General features: G+C 37.7%; 2 protein-coding genes across 2 annotated transcripts; both read left to right on the top strand.

Moving 5' to 3' along the window:
- Window positions 1-5139: 5139 nt before the first annotated feature.
- Window positions 5140-6840, top strand: LOC137951824 (uncharacterized protein At4g06744-like). Its single transcript, XM_068798759.1, has one exon. The coding sequence runs from the start codon at window positions 5287-5289 to the stop codon at window positions 6685-6687; it is 1401 nt and encodes a 466-aa protein (XP_068654860.1). The 5' UTR covers window positions 5140-5286; the 3' UTR covers window positions 6688-6840.
- Window positions 6841-20731: 13891 nt separating this feature from the next.
- On the top strand, window positions 20732-23773 carry LOC137951452 (probable inactive receptor kinase At5g67200). Its single transcript, XM_068798114.1, has 2 exons — window positions 20732-22571; window positions 22949-23773. The coding sequence occupies exons 1-2, from the start codon at window positions 21170-21172 to the stop codon at window positions 23488-23490; spliced, it is 1944 nt and encodes a 647-aa protein (XP_068654215.1). The 5' UTR covers window positions 20732-21169; the 3' UTR covers window positions 23491-23773.
- The last annotated feature ends 495 nt before the right edge of the window (window positions 23774-24268 follow it).

Here is a 24268-nt window from a genome sequence, read left to right as displayed (position 1 = left end):
CGACCCGTAGGATTTCGAGGAGATAAAGCTTTTCCAACTCTACCCAGAAGCCAACAACAAGTTCAAGGAAACCATCCGACGAAGTATCTGCAACGCATCAAGGACCCTGATCGAGGTCCTGTTCCTCGACAACGAGCTCTGCGGCTGCCTCCCTACGAGATAGGCTTCCTCGGCAGCGCTACCGCTTTCGAGGTGGGCCCATTCCTTACTGGTTCGGCTGCCTGAGCAAGGTGGAACAGCTCAACCTAGCCCGGGAACCTGTTCAACCTGTCGCTGTCCAATAACTGTTTAACGAGCTTGGGTGCCGGAGCTTGGCAAAGAGCGGGGTATCGGACAACCGGAAGAACTGCATTCCGGGCCGTCCGTTCCAAAGGCCGGTGGCGTTCATGTTGAAGAAAGCACCTTGCCTGTTCATGTCTTCGTATTATTACATTCCTTGAAGAATCCCCACTCGATGCTGTGCTGCGGAAAAATCGACCTTCCACCAAGCCCAATTTTTTTCACCAAATCCCTCTTTCTCTTTTAAAACCCAAAATTTCCCTAAATCTTGATAAATCTAATTATAAATCTACGAATAAAATAATCTTGATAAATTTTCTTTGTAAGTTTTGTTATGGTTTGTGAAATTATGTTTTTCTTTTCATGATTTGTATCTTATTGTTGAGGTGATTATGGTTTCAATTATAGCTCTATAGCTAAGACGAACCAAGCTACAATTGAAAATCAGCCATTTGTATGTGAAGAAAATACTAGCAATGAAAGAGAAGGTAACCAGGCCATTGATAGTGCTATTGAACCCACTTGTAATTCTACTTAACCTACTGATAATACTAGTCAAGCTCGAGAACCTTCACAAACACAAAGGAGAATGGCAAAAAGGACTATTTTAGCAGTGTGGAGCGATTTTCAAAAATTCAAAAAAATGGGATGGACAGGGCTAGATATAATCATTGTAAAGTTGAACCGAAAGCACATAGAAAAAATGGAACATCTAGTTGTTTTCATATTTGAGGAGGTGTCCAAAAAAGAAAAATCTAGACATTAGGCAATAGTTATTATCCGCTAACATCAAACTAGTGGAATTCTAAGTCTTACAAGTCATATGTTTGATCAAGAGAGACTTAAAACTATTATCACTAAGTGGGTTGTATTAGATAAACAACCATTATCTATTGTTGAGAGTCTACACTTTAGGAACATGATAAAGAAGGCAAACCCATTGTATCAGCCCATTTCTCATGGGACATCTTGAAAATGTATAGTAGTGGGAAGACAGCTTCCAAACGAGTTAGATAAGTTATATAGTAGAGTGGCCATCACGAGTGACATGGGGACTTCAGTACAAAAGAAAGGGTGTTTGACCATTACTGTTCACTACATTGATGACTCTTGGAAGTTACAAAAGCACATCTTGAAGTAGGTCTTAGACTTATATCCGTACTTTTTATTTATGTTATTTGCAAATTGAATATCGTATGTTATGTTTTTACTAGCATTGATAAGATCTTTTGTACTTTTTTTCATTAGGTTTGTTTATGTTCCTTGTCCTCATACAAAAGATGTGTTGTGTGAAACTTTATTGGATTTTTTTTGGGAATAGAATATAGAAAGAAAGTTGTCTTGTAATAGACAATTGTTCAACTAATGATGTTTGTATATCATTACTTAGGGAACAAGTTTCTCTCTATGTTTTGCTTGATGGAGAGTTTTTGCATGTTCAATATGTTGTCCACATTTTAAACATAGTTGTTCAAGAAGGTCTTTGATAAATAAATAAATAAAACAATAGAGGTTTTGAGAGATTGATTGTGTATTGGATTGCAAGCCCTTAGAGAGTTGAGAAATTTGTAGAAATGACTCAACAATTGAGAATTTCTTACAAAAAGAAGTTGATTTTGGATTGTAAAACCCGATGGAACTCCACCTATAACATGCATCAAGTGACTTTGGAATACAAAGATATAATAACCCACACTGAACACTTTCTTTACAAAAATGTGTCATATTAATGTTGATTTTCAGGACTCCATGAATTTAACTCATAGAGAAAAAGGGTGAGAGACCTATTGGGAAAAAACTGGAAGAAGAAGGGTTACGGACTTGATTATCCCTTACCCTCCCCCAGAAGATCTATTTATAGATTTATAAAACTACTAGATTACAATAATAACCCTAAACTTAGGGTTTAGGGTTTAGGGTTTTAACCATAGAACTTTAGCTTAATTAAATCAATGCCATCTCTATGAGATGACTCTTCATTTACCATCCTTCCATCAATGTATATGGGCCTATGGGCCTTCTCCTTGATTTGTGTGCCTTGAGTCCGTCTTCTATTTCTCTTGGATGCATGGGTCTTCCTTGGTCGCGTGGGCTTGGGCCCTGTCTTCCAACAATTAAGATAGCATTAAGTAGGTGGAATGAGTCCATGCATCATGTTGTTTCTTTGATGGCACAAGTAATGCTTACTAAATTTTACGAGTATTGGAAGAATTATTCTTTAATTTTGGTGATTGGAATTGTGCTAGATCCGAGGTATAAGTTGGACATAATTGGGTTTTTCTATCGGGAGTTGTATATGGATGAAAGAGAAGAAGTTCAAAAAGTCTGTAAATGTCTATATATGCTTTTGAGGGAATATCAGAAGAAAAAAAAAGGAATGGGCAATGTAAAGATGAATGCATCTTCTAGAAACATGAATCTAGATAGAGAGCAATTTATCAAAATTTGAATTACATATTAAGGAGAACAAGAGAGAACAAATATCAAGATCTAAATTAGATTTCTACTTGGATGAACCCTTAAACCCTAGGAGTTTAGAGTTTGATATTTTGGTGTGGTGGAAGACCGGTGGTTGAAAATATCCAACTTTATCATTGATTGCAAGAGATATATTGGTTGTTCCTATTTCTACAGTTTCATCTGAATCAGCTTTTAGCACATGTGGTAAAGTTATTAGTGCTTATCGTAGTACTCTACATCCAAATACTATAGAGGCTTTAATATGTGTGCAGGATTGGGTTGGAGTCGATTCAAGAGTAAGTTTAATTGTGTATTTATTACTTTACTTAATAGTTATTTTCTTCTTGTAGAATACCAATTAACTTTGCTATTATTTTCTTTTCATAAAAACTTGTATTCCTACTTTTATCTAGGCTGAGTTATAGGGTGATGATGATAGAAATCGATTTAGTTTGATTGTAAGTTTATATTTGTATATATATTTTTATTTTTAATTATATTTTTTAAATGTTGGTCATTGGTCGACCTTTTATGGCATAAACTTACTTTGTGAGTTGAGTTATTTACAGATTGACTAAGTTGTGACATTTTATTATGAGTAGTTTATGAGTTGTGAGGATATGGTCGTAAAACTTTGGAGATATTATGTGGTGTACTGTGCAAACAATTTGATATCATTGACTTGTTATGGTATTTTTAGGAGTATTGAGACTTTTATTTGATGTTGACTTGATGTAACTATGTTACACTTGATATTTTAATCGATGTAGAATGGCACAATGTGATGGATGTTTAATTAGTTCATTTTGAAATGTTAGATTTAATTTACAGTTATTTGTATTTTTAAGGTATATAAATATAATTTGCACAAGTTATAAAAATATTTATAACTCTTACAAGTTTACAAATTTTTTTTATGGATCTTATAAGGGAAGTATTTGTACAATGAATATGTTGTGTTAAATTTTTAATCTATGGTGGTAATTTTTATTACTTGGAATTTTCAGAAATTTTTATGATTTGTATAGGTTCATTATTTTAATGGGCCATGCATTTCTCTATTTTAAATATTTCCTAGAAAAGTATAGAATTTATTTATTAAAACTTACTTTTAATAAATAAATTTTGGTTGCAGTATGATTAGATGGTTACTAAAATGTAAAAAAATAAAGGGGGGTTAGTCAACAAAATGGATTTTTGAAGTTCATGTTTATCTCCAACATGAAGATCATGTCAGTCATGTACATGAACTTCAACTTCGCACACTCGGTGTTAGTATTGACGATTTTATGTACACTGGAAACGATTTCATGACTTGAACTCGGGCACTCTAGTTACAACTTCGTGACATGAACTAAATAATGCAGCTAAAAGTTCATGTTGTGATTCATGTTGAGTAGCCCCCCAAAGGTATTATGATCTTGAACCTTTGAATGTTGCTTTTTGGCAGCTATTATTACGTTTAAAACGACGTTTCATCTCGTTACCGGACAATGGAAAACGATTCCCAACAAAGGATCTTACAAAGTGAAATTGAACAATTGCCTTTCCAGCTGACATCCCTCCTGGAATATTTCATGACTTCATCCTCTCAGCACTTTTTCTTCTTTAGACGCCCACACGAAAACGACAATTCTGCCTATTCATTTCAAGCTTTGCCTCATCGGGTCAAAAAATTTATTTCTAACCTCGTGTCGAATTTTCAAAGAGATGAGGCTTTAAAGTTAAATTCTTGGGACCTATAGCATTTATATACTCATTTATGCGAGGCCACCTTATAAAAGAAAAGAAAACAAAAATCACTGAACTACAATCTTTAATAGAGGTATGCTGTGCTCTTAAGCTTTAAAAATCAAAGAACAAGCCACGGAAGGGAAGGCTTCAAAATGATTCCCCCCTCCTTTTGGGGATAAAAGTAGAGCTGTTTGGTCCCATTATTGCAGTCACTTGTATCCGTGAGGGAATCTCAATCAAATTGCTAACAGTCCAAGGGTAGATGTCTAGCACTGATGCCCATACGCAATTAAAAGACTACTAAAATGCTCTATTACAGTCCTCTTGACTGTTTGGTTGTGTAGAGAATGGTAGGATTTTTATTCTGTCGGCCAGAAGACGATCCACAAGGAGATAACGATGGGGACTGGAGCTCGTTTTATGACCTCGACTTTAATGGGTATTCAAAAATCTTAATCATGTATCGACTATGTGATCTGATACGGGTATGTGCACCCTCTGGATGAACTCGTCCGCAGATCTTCAGGGTGGACAAGCAGGTGTAGCAAAATTTGTAATTCTGTATCTACTCTTTTGCTTCTCTACCATGGTCATGATAGAGCTAGGAACCAGTTTAGAAAATGTCTGATCAGAGGGACCCTATGGAGTGAGAAAGAGGGAATCGTCTGGTAAATTAGGAAAAGGTCAAAACGTCTCTCTTCGGAGTTGAAAGGATGACCCTCCTCCGTCGTGTCTGAGCTCTCTTGATTCTCCCCGTTTCCTATATAACCACAAGTGTACCCTGCTGCTAAATCCTAGTTACTGGCTAGGAGGATGAGCTTCATGGTGAGGGATATGTCTGCAATCCTCTTCAAGCTTGTTCTTCTTCTTGGCTGCTTCCTGGTCCTCTCAGCCAGCAGCCAAGATGTGGGAGGGGACAATTCTAGCGGCGGTAGAGAAGCACTAGAGGTAGGCATTGAGATCGGTTTTGGTGGGCCGGCAATTGCTCCGCCGCCGGAGGAATGCGAGGGCTGTCATCCTCCTGTACCTGATTGTCCGCCCCCTCCACCCCCTCCACCGGAGCCTAGCTGTCCACCGCCGCCACAACAACCGCCAATGCCTCTGATTAGTGCATCGCTCAGGATTGCAGTACCTGTAATTCGCAGGTTCCAAAAAACGGTCACGTGTGACCCCAAGTCGACGTTAAGTACCTGGGTCGGTGATTCACCGATGGACGTATGCGACCGCAAAAAGTACAAGGGCTTCTTCTGTGAAAAACCACCGGGCAGAAATGATCTAACGATCGCCTCCATCGACTTCAATGGCTTAGGCATCTGCTCCTCTAGCACTGACATCTTGCTGGACAATTTCGTCGATATTGCTCTTTTTCACGCAAACTCCAACAATTTGACCGGAACAATCACCCCCAAGATTGCCAACCTTCCTTATCTTTACGAGCTGGACTTGAGCAACAATAAATTCTCCAGCCAGTTTCCGTCGGTTGTTCTCAAGATCAAAATGCTCGACTTCTTGGACCTTCGGTTCAATCAACTCTCAGGGCTTGTCCCCAGAGAGCTATTCGTTCGACCCCTTACAGTGCTGTTCATTAACAACAACCAGTTCCTGCAGAAGCTCCCGGACAATCTGGGAGCCTCGCCCGTGACTTATCTCACCCTCGCCAACAACAGATTCGGGGGGGCCATTCCCCGGAGCATTGGCAACGCCAAGAACACGCTCCGGGAGGTGCTCTTCCTCAACAACCAACTCTCCGGCTGTCTGCCATACGAGATCGGTTTCCTCCAGAAGGCAACTGTGTTCGACGCCGGCGGCAACTACCTCGTGGGACCGATACCGATCTCCTTTGGGTGCTTGAAGAAGGTGGAGCAGCTGAACTTGGCGCGAAACATGCTAACCGGAGAGATACCTGAGGTGGTCTGCGCCCTTCCTAGCCTCCTCAACCTGTCGCTCTCCGACAATTACTTTACGTCGGTGGGTCCCGTCTGTAAGAAACTGATAGAGAAGAACGTACTCGACGTCAGAAAGAACTGCATTCCAGGGTGTCCTTCTCAGCGATCCCAGCAGGAATGCTCTAAATTTCTCTGCAAGCCAGTAAATTGCCCTTGTCCTCCCACTGCCCCGTGCAACCTGCCTGCCTTAGAACAGGCTGTGCTGGCTTCACCACCACCTCTTTCTGTACCTCTTAAAGCTTCGTACTCTGCCCTTCACAGGCCATGAAAACCACTCGCAAGCTGAAGCAAGCTCTTTTTATTTAATCCATTATAACTGTATAAATGCAGCACATCACGCATTAGTTTACCTCCCTGTAATATACTATCTCTCTTTCTTAAAAGAGATTTCAAGCTATTCAAGTCAGATCTTTCTCTTTTCTATCCAAAATGCAAATTTATTAAGTGCTAAGCAAAGAACAAACTCCATACAGGGAGTTTCCATTGACGATGTGAAGAAACATGTCCAATCGTTTCTTCCTTCTGGCTCTTTTCAGAGTTTTCTTCTTTTCGTGTCGGTGTAGTTCCTATTCATTAATTTGTAAAGGGAGAACGCACATGAGGTTGTCGGTCGCTGCGGCCAGTGGAAGTGCTTTATATAAGACTTTTCAAGTAGACATTTCCACAAACAAGTAGGAATCAGGGGTGGGGTGTGGTTGTCTTATCTTGCTTTCGCTTCACTGGCATCTGATGAAGCTATGACGGAGCATGAGAGACGCTTCAATGGCTGCTGATATTTACAGCACTAGAGATGAAACTGTTGACTTACGATTGTCGTCCAGCAAAACGCAGCGCAGGGAGAATTTGCTAGAATCTCTGCACTTGGAAATAATGCATCGGATTCTGAACAGAACTCATTTGTACGGTTCTCGCATGAATGAGACCCGTCTGCAATGAGCACGTCCTATATCATTGTTTCCATTTTTAAAGTTGCTGTTGTTGAAAGTGAGATGGTACCTGCAGTGAAGAATGTGAGGGCGGCTAAGCCCTTCCAAAAGCGGACCCTAAAGTATGATAATGTGGAAATAAAAATGTCATCATCAAATTTAAACTGCAATCAAAATAAAAATGTCATCATCAAATTTAAACTGCAATCAATGATCGTACAGGGATTTTCACAACATGAAGTCCATTTAATAGTTAAAGTCAATTATGTAACTTGTTTAATAACAAATATTACAATAACTCTTCTTAAAATATACCCATGGGTGGTATTACAAGTAAATAAAAAAGTATTCATAGAAATGACATAAAATTATAATTATGTAAGTAGGAATATGTCTTCTTATGTGTTTTTTCTATTTGAATCATGTAACTAAGGGTATTATAATACAATTTCAAGGTACGGCGTAGAATATTAAGGTTCTTCTTTTTTGCTCAAATTTGTCCTTACACCTTTCTTTCTTCATATTCTTTTTTTCCTTTGGTTTCTTCTCTCCTCTCTCCCAAGAACTAAAAGAGTAGAAGATATAGAAGAAAGGGAAGAAGAAGAACAAGTAAGAAAAGGAAAAAAAGGGGAGTTTCTCATTTTTCCCTTTTGTCTTCTTTTCAAATTCTTATTTTTCGTTGGTTTTCTCACACTCTTACCCATATGTTTTATATAGTAAATTATACACCTTTGGAAAGATATTTGAGTCTAGTTTCCAATTTAAAAGGAATTTTTACAATCAGATTTTTCTAGAGAGAGAAACTTACATTTGAAGTATAAAAGGTCAAGCAATAGAAAATTTTCAAGTTGTACCAGAATACCCCAACTTTCTAAACGGTTTGTACAAACATGAGTGATAATTTATATAGAGAAATATATCTCAAAAGAAACCGACGTGAGTCTACTTTCTATCCCAATAAAAAGTTTCTCAATCTGCTCTTTCACGAGAGAGATGTCCATATTAGAAGAATCAAAGGTCATGCTGGTAGCCTGTTGCATGCGAGAACTCGACTTTAAGCCACATTTTTTTGCTTCACTTTTTTCAATTGGTAATGTTGATGAATTTTTCCTATTTGTTTTCAATATCTACTCAAGATTTTACCAACTTGAGTATCTTTTCTTACTTAGAATTTTTTTTCTTGAATCTTACATTATATTAGTTTCCTTTGGAAAAATATTTTCCTATATGAGTTTAGTTTCTTTTTGTGATAAAGTCTAAAATTTTTGAATTAGAAAGTCTTGTTTCCTTATTCAAAATTCCAAATATTAGTTCCCTAATTCTCCTTTATTCTAGAATTTAACTCTTGAATATTTTCATCCCAAATCGGTCAAATTGTGTTAAAAAGTAATTGCCTTATATGAGAAGTCCATGTTTAGAAAGTATCCATTATTATGTTCCATCTCAAAAATTTCTTATTGGAGATTTTTTTTAAGTTTCCTCAATCATCATATATATAGAGGAATTTTTTTATCTCCCTCAAGGGTCATACTTGGTCAATTTTTTAATTTATTTCAATACTACTGTTATAATTTCCTTCTTATTACGATGGTGATTATTTTCTCTTCATTTAATCCTCCATTACCCTTTTACTCAATTGCCTTTCTCCAACCATCTTTATTTACTCTTGTTGACTCTCTTAGGACAACCCCTCCGTGAATTGCTTTATTTGGTTATTTTATATATTTATGGGTGTTTTTAAGTCTATTGACACTTTTTTATTGGTACCCTTTGGGTTTTTATCACCGTCTTTTGAGTGATAGACATTACCCTCTTTAGTGATTATTATCACTATTTTGTTCGAAATCCTTTGATGTTGGTTTCAACTCCTACTTTATCACCCGTGTACTTATAAATATGGGAAGGTGTTTTTATAAATGCAACCTCAAAGCATGGGGTAGAGCATTCAAACCTCTTCATCTTGGCTAAAATTCATCATTACACCTCTCTATCTTCCTCTTCTTTTTCTCCCTTGGTTTCTTCTCCCCTCTCTCCCAAAAGCTAGAGTTCATCTCTTGTCTCTTTCCCTTAAGATCTCTTGTGTTTATGTGTTGGCCCTAGAAATCAAGGACTAAAGGAGGGGTCAACTTGTGGTCAACATATTGCTTGTTAGGAATTAGACGCCCTAATTCCCAATTGGTGAGAGCAATAATAATAAACACAAAAGAAGAAAGACAACAAGATTTTTGTACAAATTTGCCTCAAGGTGATACTATTGATAGCGGCTAGCCAATACACCCAAAAGACCGATTTGTTAGGTGCGGAAAGCTACCGCCTACAAGAGTGGATGGAACCACTCTGACACCCACCCCGCCCATTCTTGACTGCTTCTCATGGGATTCGAACGCGGGACGTGGCGTGCCTAGCTCTGATACCATGATAGCGGCTAGCCAATACACCCAAAAGACCGATCTGTTAGGTGCGGAAAGCTACCGCCTACAAGAGTGGATGAAACCACTCTAACAACTACGTCCTGTCTTCTGCCATTGCAGTAATCCGCTATGAAGATGAAATAGTTTACAAGAGAAACCGCTTCTCTAACCTTTGACAACCGCAACTAATGATTCTCCTCGATGATGAATCAAAACCCTAATAGCAGCGCCCCAAATATAAAGAGAAAACTAGGGCAACCGCAATACAAGAGTGAAATCCCCAAACTACCTTTAATGAAACAATAATCAATATATCGTGGACCCGTCTGAGGGCTCTACCCCCAAATCCCCAGGAACTCCACGACGACCTTACTGCGAAGGTCAATCCGCGACAGAGCGTAAAGTGTTAATTAGGCTCCACAACTTAACATTGCTAACTCGAGGTCAACTAAGAACCAAAAGTGTCGATGAATGGTGCAAGAGTAGCAACTGTAGGAGTCAACTTGAGTCGGTAACTGTAGGAGTCAACTTGGGTCAATTCCTAGTCTACTTAATCAACTAGAGGTCAACCCAAAGTGAGAGGTGTTGACTATTGGAAGATGGGCCTAAACCCATAAGAACAAGGAATGCTCATATATCCAAGTGTATTGGAAGATGGGCCCAAACCCATAAGATATGGACACATCATGATCACACGAGCTAGTGGGACCCACCATGATTACATGAGGTGGCATTATGAGTCTTACACAATTAGAAGTCTTACACAAGAAGAAGTCTTACAAAGCCACAATTATTATGGAAAGAGGTCTCACATAAGAGTTTCAGTTTGAAGGTGTTTTAGTCATGTTAGTATTCTATTTATATTGCGTTATTTAATTATGTTAGGAATTATCTTTAAGTGTTAGAGTTTGTGTCTAATTGGAAAAAAAAACTAGTTTAATTATAGTTGGATTCTACTACTTTCCTCTATTATAAATAGAGGTTCATGTACTCTGATTATAAGAAGTCAATGAAGTATTTTTATTTTCCATAAGTTCAACATGGTATCAGAGCAGGTTTTGTGAGTTGACTTGGTCAATCCACAGAGGTAATGTGATCCTTATCTGATCTATTATCCCTAGTAGTTTAGGTTCATATTTATCTTTATTTTTTCTCTTTTCAGTCCCTATACCCATTGTTTGCTTTGCGTATTCACCTCTATACTGCGTTTTTCATTTTGCATATTATAAGTTGACGGAAATATATTCGAGTCTATTTTCCAAGGAAAAAGTTTTTTTGCAATCGGAGTTATCTACAAAGAGAAATCGATATTTGAAGAAGCAAAGGTCATATTGCAAAAGAGGTTTGAACAGCAGCAAAAAAGTTTCAACTTATGAGCTATTTAATGCTATCAAGAACGAAACTTTATATGAAGAATTATATATCAAAAGAAAGATTTGTAAGTTTATTTTCTTACCTATTCAACAAATTCTCGATCTGAGTATTTTATAAGGAGATATTGATCTTGGAAGAGTCAATGGTTAGCTAGCAAAAGGAGAAAGAGTACTTAGTTCTGCCAGATTACAAAGACCTAAATCTACCAGATTATATATCTCAATATAAGTATATTTTATGAAGAGAAGTTATACTTGGATGACATGTATTTAAGTCTAGTTTTAGAAGGAGAAAATCCCATGTCAATCTGATCTATATTTACGGATATATTCGCATTGGAAGAATCAAAGGTCATGTTGGTATCCTATTGCATTGAAAAATTCGAAATTAAACCGAATTATTTCATGTGTCCTTATTACTCTTAAGGACTTTCATCATTTACCGGTTATCTGCTGCTATATTACTGCAAATTTGCTATATGTATGTTATTTGGTTCAAGTTGGGATCATTGCCATTACCTCCCAGCTTGAGGGGGAGAAGTAGAAGAAGAAGTACAAGAAACAACAAAGAAAATTGAAGACCAAGAGTCCTGACTTTGCTAGAATCGATCCTATTTCTCTAGTTGGATTATTATTTTGAAGTATTCGCAACATATTCTCTGATCAACATATTATTTGGTACAAACTCGCATCGGATTATTTCATGAATCTTTTTACAAGGATTTTTATTATTTTGGTTCGTGTTATATGGGTTTACGCATATTTCAGCTGCGAGTATTGTGTCTCTTTGGATGAGACATTATTATTGAAGAAGTGGTGGCCTCAACATCTTATCTTCCTTTTTACCTATTACCTATTGGTTATTTCACAACCTTACTCCTACCATCCTTTATTTGATTCTCACATACATCTGTGGGCCAACCTTTTGCGTGTTGCTTCGGTTGGGAGTTTAAGTCCATTGAGATTTTTTTATGTACTCGTGGGTCTTTTTATCGCCATCTTGTGAATGACAGGCATTACCTACTTATCACGTCTTCTATCACAGTCTTGTAAATGACAAGCATTTGTCATCCATTTATACCTATGAGAGTCGGTGTCCGGGTTGGGACACCGTGATGGAGGAGTTTATTACTACATATATGTTACCCCCCTTAATTGACATTTATTACTCCTACCACTTGAGAGTCGTTGTCCTGTGGAGGGACACAATGATGGAGGAATTTTGTTAGACTCTTGAGCATTGCATATAGACAATATCATACGGCTTGGAGTGATTTTATTCTCACTTATCTTATGCCAGCTGGGCCTCATGGAAGAAACCACCAGCATGAGGGGGAGTGTTGGAACTTATGGAGGACTGTCATTTTATACGAAAAGATCCTATACATCATTTGCAGCAAGTTGGGAGTTCATGATGTTCTCTCACCCCCAACTTGAGGGGGAGTGTTGGAAGATGGGCCCATGTCCACACGACCAAGGAAGGCCCACATATCTGACTGTGTTGGAAGATGGGCCCAAGCCCATAAGATATGGACCCACTATGATCATACAAACTAGTGGGATCCACCATGATCACGTGAGGTGACATTATGAGTCTTACACAAGAAGAAGTCTTACAGAGTCACAATTATTATGGAAGGAGGTCTCACAAAAGAGTTTCAGTTTAAAGGTGTTTTAGTCATGTTAGTTTTCTATTTATATTGGGTTTTTAATTATGCTAGGACTTGTAAGTGTTAGAGTTTGGGTGTAATTGGGACAAAAGTAGTTTAATTGTAGTTGGACTCTACAACTTTCCTCTATTATAAATAGATATTCATTTACTTTGATTATAATAAATCAATGAAGTATTTCTCTTTTCCATGAATTCAACATTGACCAATTAAGGATGGGACCCTATGAAAATTAAATCAAACAAATAGATCCTCCACTAAAGCCTTCAATCAATGATTTGTCGTTTAGATCATTTTAGTGTAAGGTGATACTAAAATCGTACCCAATTAGCGACGCAATGTGTGAACAAGAATGTCATGTGGCACATGAAGGTCAATGTCATCTGAAAAATGGCATAATAAAAAAAGACCTAGCCTAACCATGTGTATGAATCTTGTAAGAATGGGACTTGGCCTTGCCATGTACCATGATTCATAAAAAAAAAAAAAAAAAGATTGTGGGAGATAATTGTGGGATGGTTAAACCACCTTTACCCCCTCTAAATAGATAAAGTTCCTTTGGGTTTGGGGGAGCCTAGTTGGAGAGAAGTGAATTGCTAGAAGACTGAAGAACCACTCCTTGAAGCACTACCACTTTGTGGAACCTCGAGGAAAAATTAAATCCAAAAAATTGTCACAAGGGATCTTCTTCTTACTAATGTTCACTCCCATAGTTATAACAAGATGTAGAATGTTCCACTTATCACTATGTTTCACTTTAAATCAATGAGTAGTTTTTTATAATATACTTAAATAGAACATATATCTACAGAGATAATTAACCAAAATAAACATGGTTACTTCACTTATAAGTGAGTTAACGTGTAGTATTAGAATATATTAATATCCTAATTAATGAAAAACTATATTATATTACTTAATAATTATAGTTTATGATAAATTAATACAATAATTAAGTGTGACTAGAATAAATTATTATAAATAAATAAATGAATGAAAATAACATAAGCAAATATAATAAATAAATAATTTATTTTTTAATAACATAAGATATGTTTTAACATTAAAAAGCCCTAATTTAATACAATAATTAAATATATATATATATATAATAAATATATATATATAATAAATATATATATATATAATAAATATATATATATATATATTTATCAATAACATAATATATATTTTTATGTATTATTAATTAATAATATATTTTCAATAAATTTAAAACCATTGGTTTAATTAATTATAGCAATGGGATAATTAAACCAAAACAATTTATCAAATATTTATTTTAACAATATTTTAATTATGATTATTAAATCACTAATTTAATATAGTAATTATAAAATAAATATATTTAAAACTAAAAAAAATTATTTAATAAATAAACTATATAAATTATTATTTTTATGACGATGGTTTAATTTTTCCTAACTTAGGAAAAATTAAACTTCATCTTCCTCAAGGCGAGCGTCGTCTTCCTCAGCAGCGGGAGACTATAGCGGGCCAGCGGGCAACGACAACGGAGGTGGCAGGCCAGCGGGCAATGGCAACAGAGGTGGCGGACCAGCGGGTAACGGCGACGGAGGCTGCGCTATGCTAAGAGGGAGAAGAGAGGGAAGTTGAGAGAGAAGAGAAATCGGGAGGCCGAGGAGCTCTACAACAGAGGCTCGGCCTCACGTGCTCTACGACGGAGGTTGACAAGGAGAGGAGAGGTAGGTCGAGAGGGAGGAAGGCTGACGGGGGGAAGAAGTGAGGGAGGCTGAGAGAGAAGAGAAGTCGGGAGGCTGAGAGGCTCGGCCTTCCGTACTCTACGACGGAGGTCGAGAGGGAGAGGAGAGGGAGGCCGAGTGGGAGGAAGGCAGACTCGTTTTGATGCTAAGAAGACACACACACACACACACACACACACACGCCCTTTCATGAATATAAAAATCAAGGAGGGGAATACCCTCCCTTTGTTGATAGTGAGAGGGTCTTTGCTAGCCTCTTTTTTTAGCTATTTTTTAAAATATATTATTTTCTTCATAGTTTTTATATAAATAATTAATAAAAATTTTGAATAAAAATGATTTTATTTTTATTTAATTATGATTAATTGATTATATTATTTAAAATGTGTAGTATTTTAATATTATCAACTTATTTATAAAAATAATTTTAGTTGTGAATTTAATTTTTAGTTATCTCTTATCTAATTAAAAGATTACTTTGTACATTTATATCCATTTAATCCTTAAATTAAAGTCCTAAAAAATATATTTTAATATTTTAATGAATAATTTTATGTTATTTTATCTTATGTAATTATGTTACTATATATGTTACATAAATAATGTGTTAAACTTAATTACTTTTAAATGCTTAATTTATAAGTTGTTCCTAAAGTCTTAACACATCATGTATTAATTATCTATAACTTAAAATACTATGAATATTTTTTTTATTTAATGTTATAGTATAAACATAAGTTCACTTTGAGTAGTCAATATTTGTATAAGTCCCTCTATTCTTCTAACTATATCATCCCATTGGAATTCTCCTATGCCGTCTGTCCCTAAGAGGTTGCATTGGGTTGAGGTTGAGCAGTCATGACTCATCTTTTAGAGTAGAACAAGTTTGGGACAACTTTCATGAAATAGTTGAAGCATTTCTCACACATACGACATACCCATAGATGATGATGAGATGCTAGGACAAAAACGATTTGCTTAATGTCATGGACAAAAAACATAAAAAAGTTAATATGACTAAAATTTATATCATGGTTATCGTGGGGCAGACTCCTCATGCACAAAAATAGTTCAGTGGTAGGTGTACCGGTAATATATCTCATGTATCATTTGATACACTATAACAAAGTGTTGATATAATGTAGGAAATTTTACTGATTAACGATGAAATAATTACGATTCTTCAACGAAAGATGATAAAATGATCATATATCGATATTGAGACAAAAATGTTTGTGGTTTCTAACTTGACCCAAGCCATGAATATCAAAGTATTTTCTTCCTTAAACCCAAGCCCCAATCCAATTGCTCCTAAAAGTTTGAATTATTGAAACATCGGACAATGTGTGCCCTAAACTCTATCTTCTTCTATCTTCCTCTCTTGTGTTTTCCTCAATATTGTCCTTCTCATTTGAAATCTATAGAAGACCTATGTCAAATTTCAATGAAGAATCATATGTGGAGACACAATTTTCTTTTTCTTTACTATTTTCTCATTTATTCTTTCTATTCACATTTTTTTTCTTTCATTCTTCTTGTTTTTCTACAATATCTTTCCACTTAATGCAAGTCAGAGAAATGAAATTAGGAGGATTGTATTTGAAGCTAGAACAAGTTTTCATATTTAATATTTTGATAGGTTCATTTCCAATTTTGGTGCTTATATTATATTGCAATGTAGGTTCTTAAAGTCTCGAATGTATTTTCGTGTTTTTTCTTCTCTTTCTACTTTTTTTTCTAAATGTCTATAGTCTGCTTAATGATAAGATGTCATATTCTGACATGAGAACTAGGTTAATTATAATAGAATAACCCTTATAATTTTGTTATAGGTGGTTATTTATCGGTTTTCAAATTAAACGTGCATTTATTGAATTTGGCATTAATCACTGTCTATATTGCATATTTTTCTCTTTTGAATTATATTTCATTGCTTTTAGGGTTTATTTCTTCCTGAAATGCTTTTTATGGATTCAATTATGGAATTTCAGGGGAATTTTGGTGGAGAAGGAGATATTTACCAAAATGCCATTAATGAAAGGGAAGTGATTTTTTAGGGCAAGTCGTATTGAAAAGGGGAGGACTGTCCACCGAAACAAGGGAGACCGTTGAGCGAAACAGGGGAGGCTGCCGACCGAAAAAACGAAGAGCCGAGAGGATTTCCTGCCGTCGTTCGCCGTGCCACCGTCGTCCACCGCCGTTCAGCAACCTAGAACAGACCCGAGGAGAGCTCGAGAGAGTCTCCGTCGCAGCGAGTTCAACACTGCCAGTTTCTACTCGCCAAGCCGAGAGGTGACCCAAGAGGGCTCCTCCGGCACCGATTTCACATTTTGAACATCCTCCGACGTCGATTACCCATTTTCGACCATTTCCAGAGCTATTCCGACTCCGACCGAGACTCGAGAGAGCCGGTTAGAGGACTTCAACTCTGTTCCGTTCTTCGCCGGTTGTCACCTCCGTCCGTCGGTTTCTATCCTTCTTCGTCTGCATTGTCTCTACCTTCGACCACTTTCTCTTGCTACCCGAAGCCATCAATTTCGGGAAATTGCAACACCCGTGAGAACGAGTCTGTTGCCCGAGCGAGAGGAAGGAGAAGGGGAGTAATCCGTCATTTTGGAATTTAATTTTCCTATAGTTTGAACTTGGGTTTTGAATGTTTATTAAATTTGATTTGAGAATTAATGTTTATCGAATATTTTTTTTCCGGATATTTGATTAAATTAGATAGTTAGGGTAGGATTGTAATCTAGGTTGGATTTTGGTATTTTAATCTGATTTCTATCTTTCACTCTATGCGCCCGAGAGGGGATAGACGTAAGGATTGAGAAATCGGATTCATGGTTACGTGGCGCTCGAGAGAGGCATGAATCACGATAAAATCCAGAGTTGATAATTTTAGCATCATCATAATAGGAAATTGATTCTCTGCATTCTATTGTAATCCGATCTCTGTCATTAACTCTAGGCACCCGAGAGGGGCTAGACGCAAGAATTGAGAATCCGGATTCGTGGTTACGTGGCGCTCGAGAGAGGCACGTATCACGATAAAATCCAGAGTTGATGTTTTCTGTTGTGCAAGTAGTTATTCAGATTATTGCTTGATAATTTAGGATATAATTAGTGTTTAGTTCAGATTAATTCATCATATTTGGTTAGGCTAGTTGACTGAATAATACACAAAATTCAGTCCTCCCAGTGGATATGACCCTAGCTTCCCGCTAGATTACATGAACGATTCGTACGCTTGTGAGGTATAAAAGCCGATATAACTAAATTTCACATCACTTAATTTGATTTGTAACTTGATCCTAGAATCATTGGTGCATTGTTATAAATAATAGAGTTCAAGATTTGTTTGTGAAGAACATTTTTGTTTTTTTTTTTGTTAAGAAAAACTATGTTTTACCTTCTTCTTTAAAAAAAAAGTTATTCTTTTTTATTATGCACAAGCAATCTTTCATCAACCTTTAATCCAATGAGATAGAATTGTAAGTTAAGATTTGAAAAAACTTGCATTTTGACCAGGGTCACCTTTGTCTTTATTACAATGTCACATAGTAGTAGTGTAAAATTAAACCATAACATAGTACTTAATGACAATGTGTTCATAGGACCTTATTTACGACTCACACAGAAGCATCTGAAATTTAATACCATAAAACATAGTATGAGACTAGGTTTTGCTCTAAAACGGTATTTGTTTGTTTTATAGGCGATCAATGAAAATCTCTTCCATATCTAGACTACGTTTTTGACCAATTAGCAGTATTGATTAGCAACTTTTAATATATTATAGCAAGATATTGAAGTCTTTATAGTTGCATTTTCATCAATTCTTGCAGTGAATATAAGAAGGGATTGGTAAAAAAGAACATGCAAAGGCCTCTCAAGTCATCTTCAAGCGTTGATGATGTGGCTTTACCAAATCTTAATCCCCCTATGGATGAGGTAGTGACTCATGCTGCCATATTAGGGGAGGTGTCCTCCCCTCCCCATCCCCAAGAGAAGTGATAACCCTATTATTTTATATTATGATCTTACTATGAACAAGTTTACTTGTATTGCATTAATTATTTTATTTGATTGTTTGTTTGCAATGTACAAAAGTGAGGAAGCTAATTGTAACTTCGAAATGTGGATCTTCAAGGATCCCCAAGTTGTTCTTAAACATTGCCTTACCCAATTAAATGGTGGAAGCAATAGATATAACTCCATTCAGTCATTTTCATACTATACCTCTAATTGGAGCCAGTAGGTCTGTCTTAGACTATAAACCATAAGATGTGGATAATGTTAGGGTCAAAATGCTATAACTTATTTATTTACTTTATGAGCATATTGGAGCCTACACATCACTGCAAAGGCTTGTTGGGAGTGATTCAAACCTAACAATGACTACACTCATCAACAAGTTCAAAGCCCTTGTATAGAATGGAGAGAACTTGGAGGACATTGTTCATGTTTATGTTTAGATAATTTTTATTGATTTTTTTATTTTTACATTCTAGTGGACGGTTAAACAAGCAATTGTTCATGTATGTAGATGATGTAAATATGCTTGGAGTCTATTCATGAGCTTTAGTTGTATCCTATCTTCAACTTCATCCTAAGAGGGACTGCAACATCATTTGTGTTAGAAGACAATAGTGGCATACTTGTAATTAGGATTATGTTTTAGTCCTTATTTTCTCCCTTTAAGTTAAAGAACATTTATGTAATATTTCAACTTTGAATCATAATATAAAGGTTAAGGGGGAGGATTAGGGATTTATTTTAAAAAACTAATCTTTCACACCTCTTTCTCCACTCAAGCACCCTCTCCTTACGCCTCTCCTTCGAGCTCTCTTCCTCTTCTTGCCTTTTCTCCTTTCTTTCACTCAAAAGGTTCTTAAAGTTTCATTAATGGAATCCTAAGATTTAATTGTATGTTTTTATTCAAGTTAGTTCTTCAACTAATGTTTCCATTCAACCCTAAGAGAACAGGTGATTATCTAAAAGATTGCATACACCACCTCGAATGGAATAGTATTTCATACCATAACCTTAAGTTATTATCTCACAAAGTTACACACAAGACAAAGTTAATATGAATTCCATCTACTTTCCATAAAGAATATCGCGTTTTTTATAGTACAATGAAATGTACTTTTTTTGTGTTAGTGTAACCTCATGGAAAGTGTCAAAGGAATTCATTAATAAAATAGATTCAGAATGAAATAACTAAGAACAGAGGTATTTTTGTACTAATTGATCACTCCAAATTATATTTTTTTTAATTTGATGACATAAATATAAATTTATCAGGTTTATTAATTTATAATTATAATATACTATATTTAAGATAAAATAATTTAATTTAATTATAAATCTATTAATATTTTATAATAATACAATCTTTATATGATTATGAATTAAATTAGAAATGATAAATAATTATGAACTTTCTAAAAAATTAATTAAATAATGTTTTATTTTATATAATAATCATCACTAATATAATATAATAAATATAGTTGCTCAAAATAAAATAATATGTACTCATACATTAAAGAAATTGTAAAATATTAAATTTACTATTTTTTAAAATATTTATACTATTTAAGTATTTAGTAAAATATTACACATAATTAAAAATAAGTTAAATTTTGATCCATAAAATATTCTAATAAAAATTATAAAAATAGTAAAAATAAAATCAATGATAAAAAGAAATTATTTACAAATAATTTATTGATAAAATAAAATCAAGGATAGGAAGGAGATAAAAAGAAGGAAGGAGGAAGGAAGACGAAGGAGCCGGACTGAAAGAAGAGATGTAAAGTGTATCGCTTTGATTGCCAACGATTTTTACGACATGACGTTGAATCGACTCGATCTAGACATGACCGCTGCTACTAAGACTGTTTTGTTCATATCGAAAACCAGAGACCTCCATATTCTAATCTAATCAAACCTGTTCATTTTCTTTTTCTTATTCGTTTCCGAGAGTTACGCAAATTTCCAAAATCCGAACTTAAACTGTCCAATGCCCACATTGTTCGGCTCCGGCAACCACGTGGTGGCACAGGAGGCCCTCCATGTGAGGTTACAGGAAGCCTTCTTTTCAAAGACTTGTCTGTGCTGTAAACAGAGCCTGTTTCATCTTTAAATATCATCGGCAGTCCCCAGTAACACGATTCATCGGGGGAGGAAGGACTGTGTAATAAAGATACAAATTAAGATTGTGGTGAAGGAGCGATTCCACGGAGAGGGTAAATATCATTTAAATCCCGCGAGGGGGAGCAGAGACGAGCACTGAAGCCTGAACTGAGCCGAGAGCTCGGCCACACACTTCTCTCCAACTGCGGCATTTACTCTGCGTTTGAATTTGAATTTGCTTTGCATTTTTCAGAAATCCAAGCTTTGGGTTTCCTCTTTTCACGTGACTCTGAGCTTGTGCACCGACAGTACCTCTCCGAGTCCGCACCACGGACTTTGACCCTTTTGCTTGCTTTACTTTTTTTTCTTCTCCGCACTCGCAGAGAAACACAGAGGAAGGGTTAGTGAGAGGCAGAGAGCAGTACAGTCTGCTTCTCTCTCCCCCCTCCCTCCCTCTTTGCCCTTCTTCTTTCTCTTCATCTGTCTAACAATGCCGGGCGTAAAAACTCATTTTTGTTCTTCATTCCCTGCTGTAGTCTTTCTCGTCCTGGTTCATCTCCCACTTCAAACTCCCGCCACTAAACCGCGGCCTTCTGAGGATCTATCTTTGCCCCACGACGCGGTGGCGCTTATCGCCTTCAAATCATCCGCCGACGAGGGCCGTAGGCTTAACTTTTCTGTGAGTGCGAGCTTGGACTACTGCTGGTGGGAAGGAGTGAAGTGTGTTAAAGGGAAAGTTGTGCATCTCGTCCTCGAGAGTTCGGGTCTCAAGGGGAGATTTGCGGGCAACACGCTCACCCGTCTCGACCAGTTGCGGGTTTTGTCCCTTAAGAATAACTCCCTCTCTGGTCCTGTTCCCGACCTCTCCGCACTCCTTAATCTCAAATCCCTCTTCCTCGATCATAACTCGTTCGAGGGTTCTTTCCCGCTGTCGATAGTCTCGCTTCACCGTCTCCGAACGCTTGATCTCTCGCGCAATGCGTTTGATGGTCCGATTCCGGACCAGCTCGCCGGACTCGACCGGCTTTACTACCTGCGGCTGGAGCTCAACCGGTTTAACGGGACTATTCCCGCATTCAACCAGTCGTTCTTGCGGGTATTCAACGTCTCCGGTAACAATCTAACTGGGGCTGTGCCGGCCACAGCCGCTCTCTTGCGGTTCGATCTCTCGGCTTTTGCCGGTAACATCGGTCTCTGTGGTGAGGTCCTCCACAAGCACTGCGAGACCCATGTCCCCTTCTTTTCTTCCTCCATGGTCCCGCAACCGGCGCAGGGCCTAGACGCCCAAAACCAGGGGATTTTGTTGTCTCCTCCTCCGAAGAAAAAGCACATACGGACTGCCGCCATCGTGGGCTTAACTGCCGGGATTCTGTTGGTCGCCGCATTCCTGGTGGGCTTCTCCCTACTCATAAAGAAAACGTACAAGAGGAAAATCACCCGAATATCCAGCCCTACCGCCGCGTCCGCCTTGGCACCACGCCACATAGAAGAAGAAGAAGAACCCACATTACCAGCCGCCCCGAAAGCTAGCAACAAAAGTCTGGAAAAACTGCAAATGGCCAAAAGTGGAAATCTGATCTTCTGTGCGGGAGAATCCCAGGTGTACACACTGGAGCAGCTCATGAAAGCGTCCGCGGAGCTACTGGGTAGGGGCACGACTGGGACTACATACAAGGCGGTTCTCGATAACCAGTTGATCGTCAGCGTGAAGCGCCTCGACGCCGGGTTGTTGTCGGGTTTAAGCAAAGAGGTATTCGAACGGCATATGGGAATCGTTGGCAATCTCCGGCATCCAAATTTAGTGCCTCTCCGGGCTTATTTCCAGGCCAAGGACGAGAGGATTCTCGTCTACGATTACCAGCCCAATGGCAGTCTGTATTCGCTGATACATGGTACGCTCTCCGAACTCGTCCGAGTTTACTTCACTCGGTCTTAAATGCTCTTGTTTTCCTGCATGTGCTACACGGTGGAGGCTACGGTTCAAAATTAGCTAACACAAGTCTTTGTCCAAACCAGAAATGCTTCCCCAATTCAAACTATCTTTATTCTCTGCTATCAATTTAGGCGATAGATTTCCCTGTCATGGTCAGTTGTAAAGGGGCGATTGGGGGACCGGAGGAATCGTTTTCACCATTATTTCATCTTCATGACGCATTCACTGTAGATACAGAGCCACCAAATGAATGATTGTAGTTATGAATGATTCAATACGGGTGCTCAGTCCCACTTTCCTCTAATGGCGATGCTTTTGTTCATCTGCTTCTGTCAGGTTCAAGGTCCGCAAGAGCGAAGCCTCTGCACTGGACATCATGCCTGAAGATAGCAGAAGATGTGGCACAAGGCCTGGCCTACATCCACCAAGCATCAAGACTCGTCCATGGCAACATCAAATCCTCCAACGTTCTCCTCGGGGCCGAATTCGAGGCTTGCCTCACCGACTATTGCGTCAGTGTGCTCATCGAAGTCGACGACGAGACTGGTTACCGGGCACCGGAGACCCGGAAGTCTAGCAAACGGGCAACCCCTAAGTCAGATGTTTTCAGTTTTGGGCTGCTTCTGCTGGAGCTGCTGACGGGCCGGCTTCCCTTTCAGCAACCATTCTTGACTGCGGCAGATTTGCCGAATTGGGTCCGGTCAGTGAGAGAAGACGATTCTGAGGATACTAGACTACTGATGCTTCTCGATATAGCCATTGCTTGCATTCAAGCTTCACAAGAGCAGAGGCCTACTACTTGGCAAATTCTGAAGATGATTCAAGAGATCAAGGACTCTGAGCTGGGCGACATTATGGGTTCCACGGGATTTATCTAGACTGGTTCTTACTGCGCACGGGATAAGGATGCCCACTTCTCCATGTCCTCACTGGAGAAGCTGATATCTCAGGGAGGGAGCGACAAACTGAGAAAGCTGGATTCGCTGGTTCTCAGAACTTCAGTTTTTTACTTCAGTATTGCACTGAAATGGTTATATATCAGAGCTCTGATCTAAAGAGTCCCTCCTGCACTTAAATTATGGCCTTGTAATTTCGTTTTCAGTGTATTGTTAAAGTTTACCAGTCACCACTGACAAATCAAAAGGGTTGTACAATCTTTTACGCGATTGCTTGTCCATGGCTTCTATGCGCTGAAAAAATCAGTTTCATCAGAGTTCGCTTAGGCATTACGCATATCCTTGAAGCCGGATTACGGAAAAGAAACCAAAAACTGAAGATTCTCAACCACTCTTTAAGTCCAATAGATGGGTTGGCAGAACCAAATTACTAAATGGCATCAGCTGTAACCTGTACCAAGAACATTCGAATCCAAATACCCAGCCGGGATACCAGATTGACACAGCTTGAAGCTAAATTTCTTTTTTACAAATACCACTTCGGAGTGAGTTGTTTGGCAAAATAAGGTAAAGAGTACAAAGAATCAAACTTCATAACGCATCCTTTGGTATATGCGAGGAAACAATTACAGAACTTAAACATTTCACCTAAATTCTGTTCTTATTTGCATATAACTCACGTTTGACCCAGAAACACCTCCCTTGTCGTTTCTAACACCTCTAGTCTTTACAAGCCAAACCCTTGAACTAGGTTAGAAGC

The sequence above is a fragment of the Aristolochia californica genome, unplaced genomic scaffold (genome assembly GCF_029961685.1).
Source record: "Aristolochia californica isolate CCGP_79_NKW_82.1479 unplaced genomic scaffold, dmAriCali1.0.hap1 SCAF_15, whole genome shotgun sequence".
NCBI classification, from domain to species: domain Eukaryota; kingdom Viridiplantae; phylum Streptophyta; class Magnoliopsida; order Piperales; family Aristolochiaceae; genus Aristolochia; species Aristolochia californica.
This window is presented reverse-complemented; position numbering and strand designations above follow the sequence as displayed.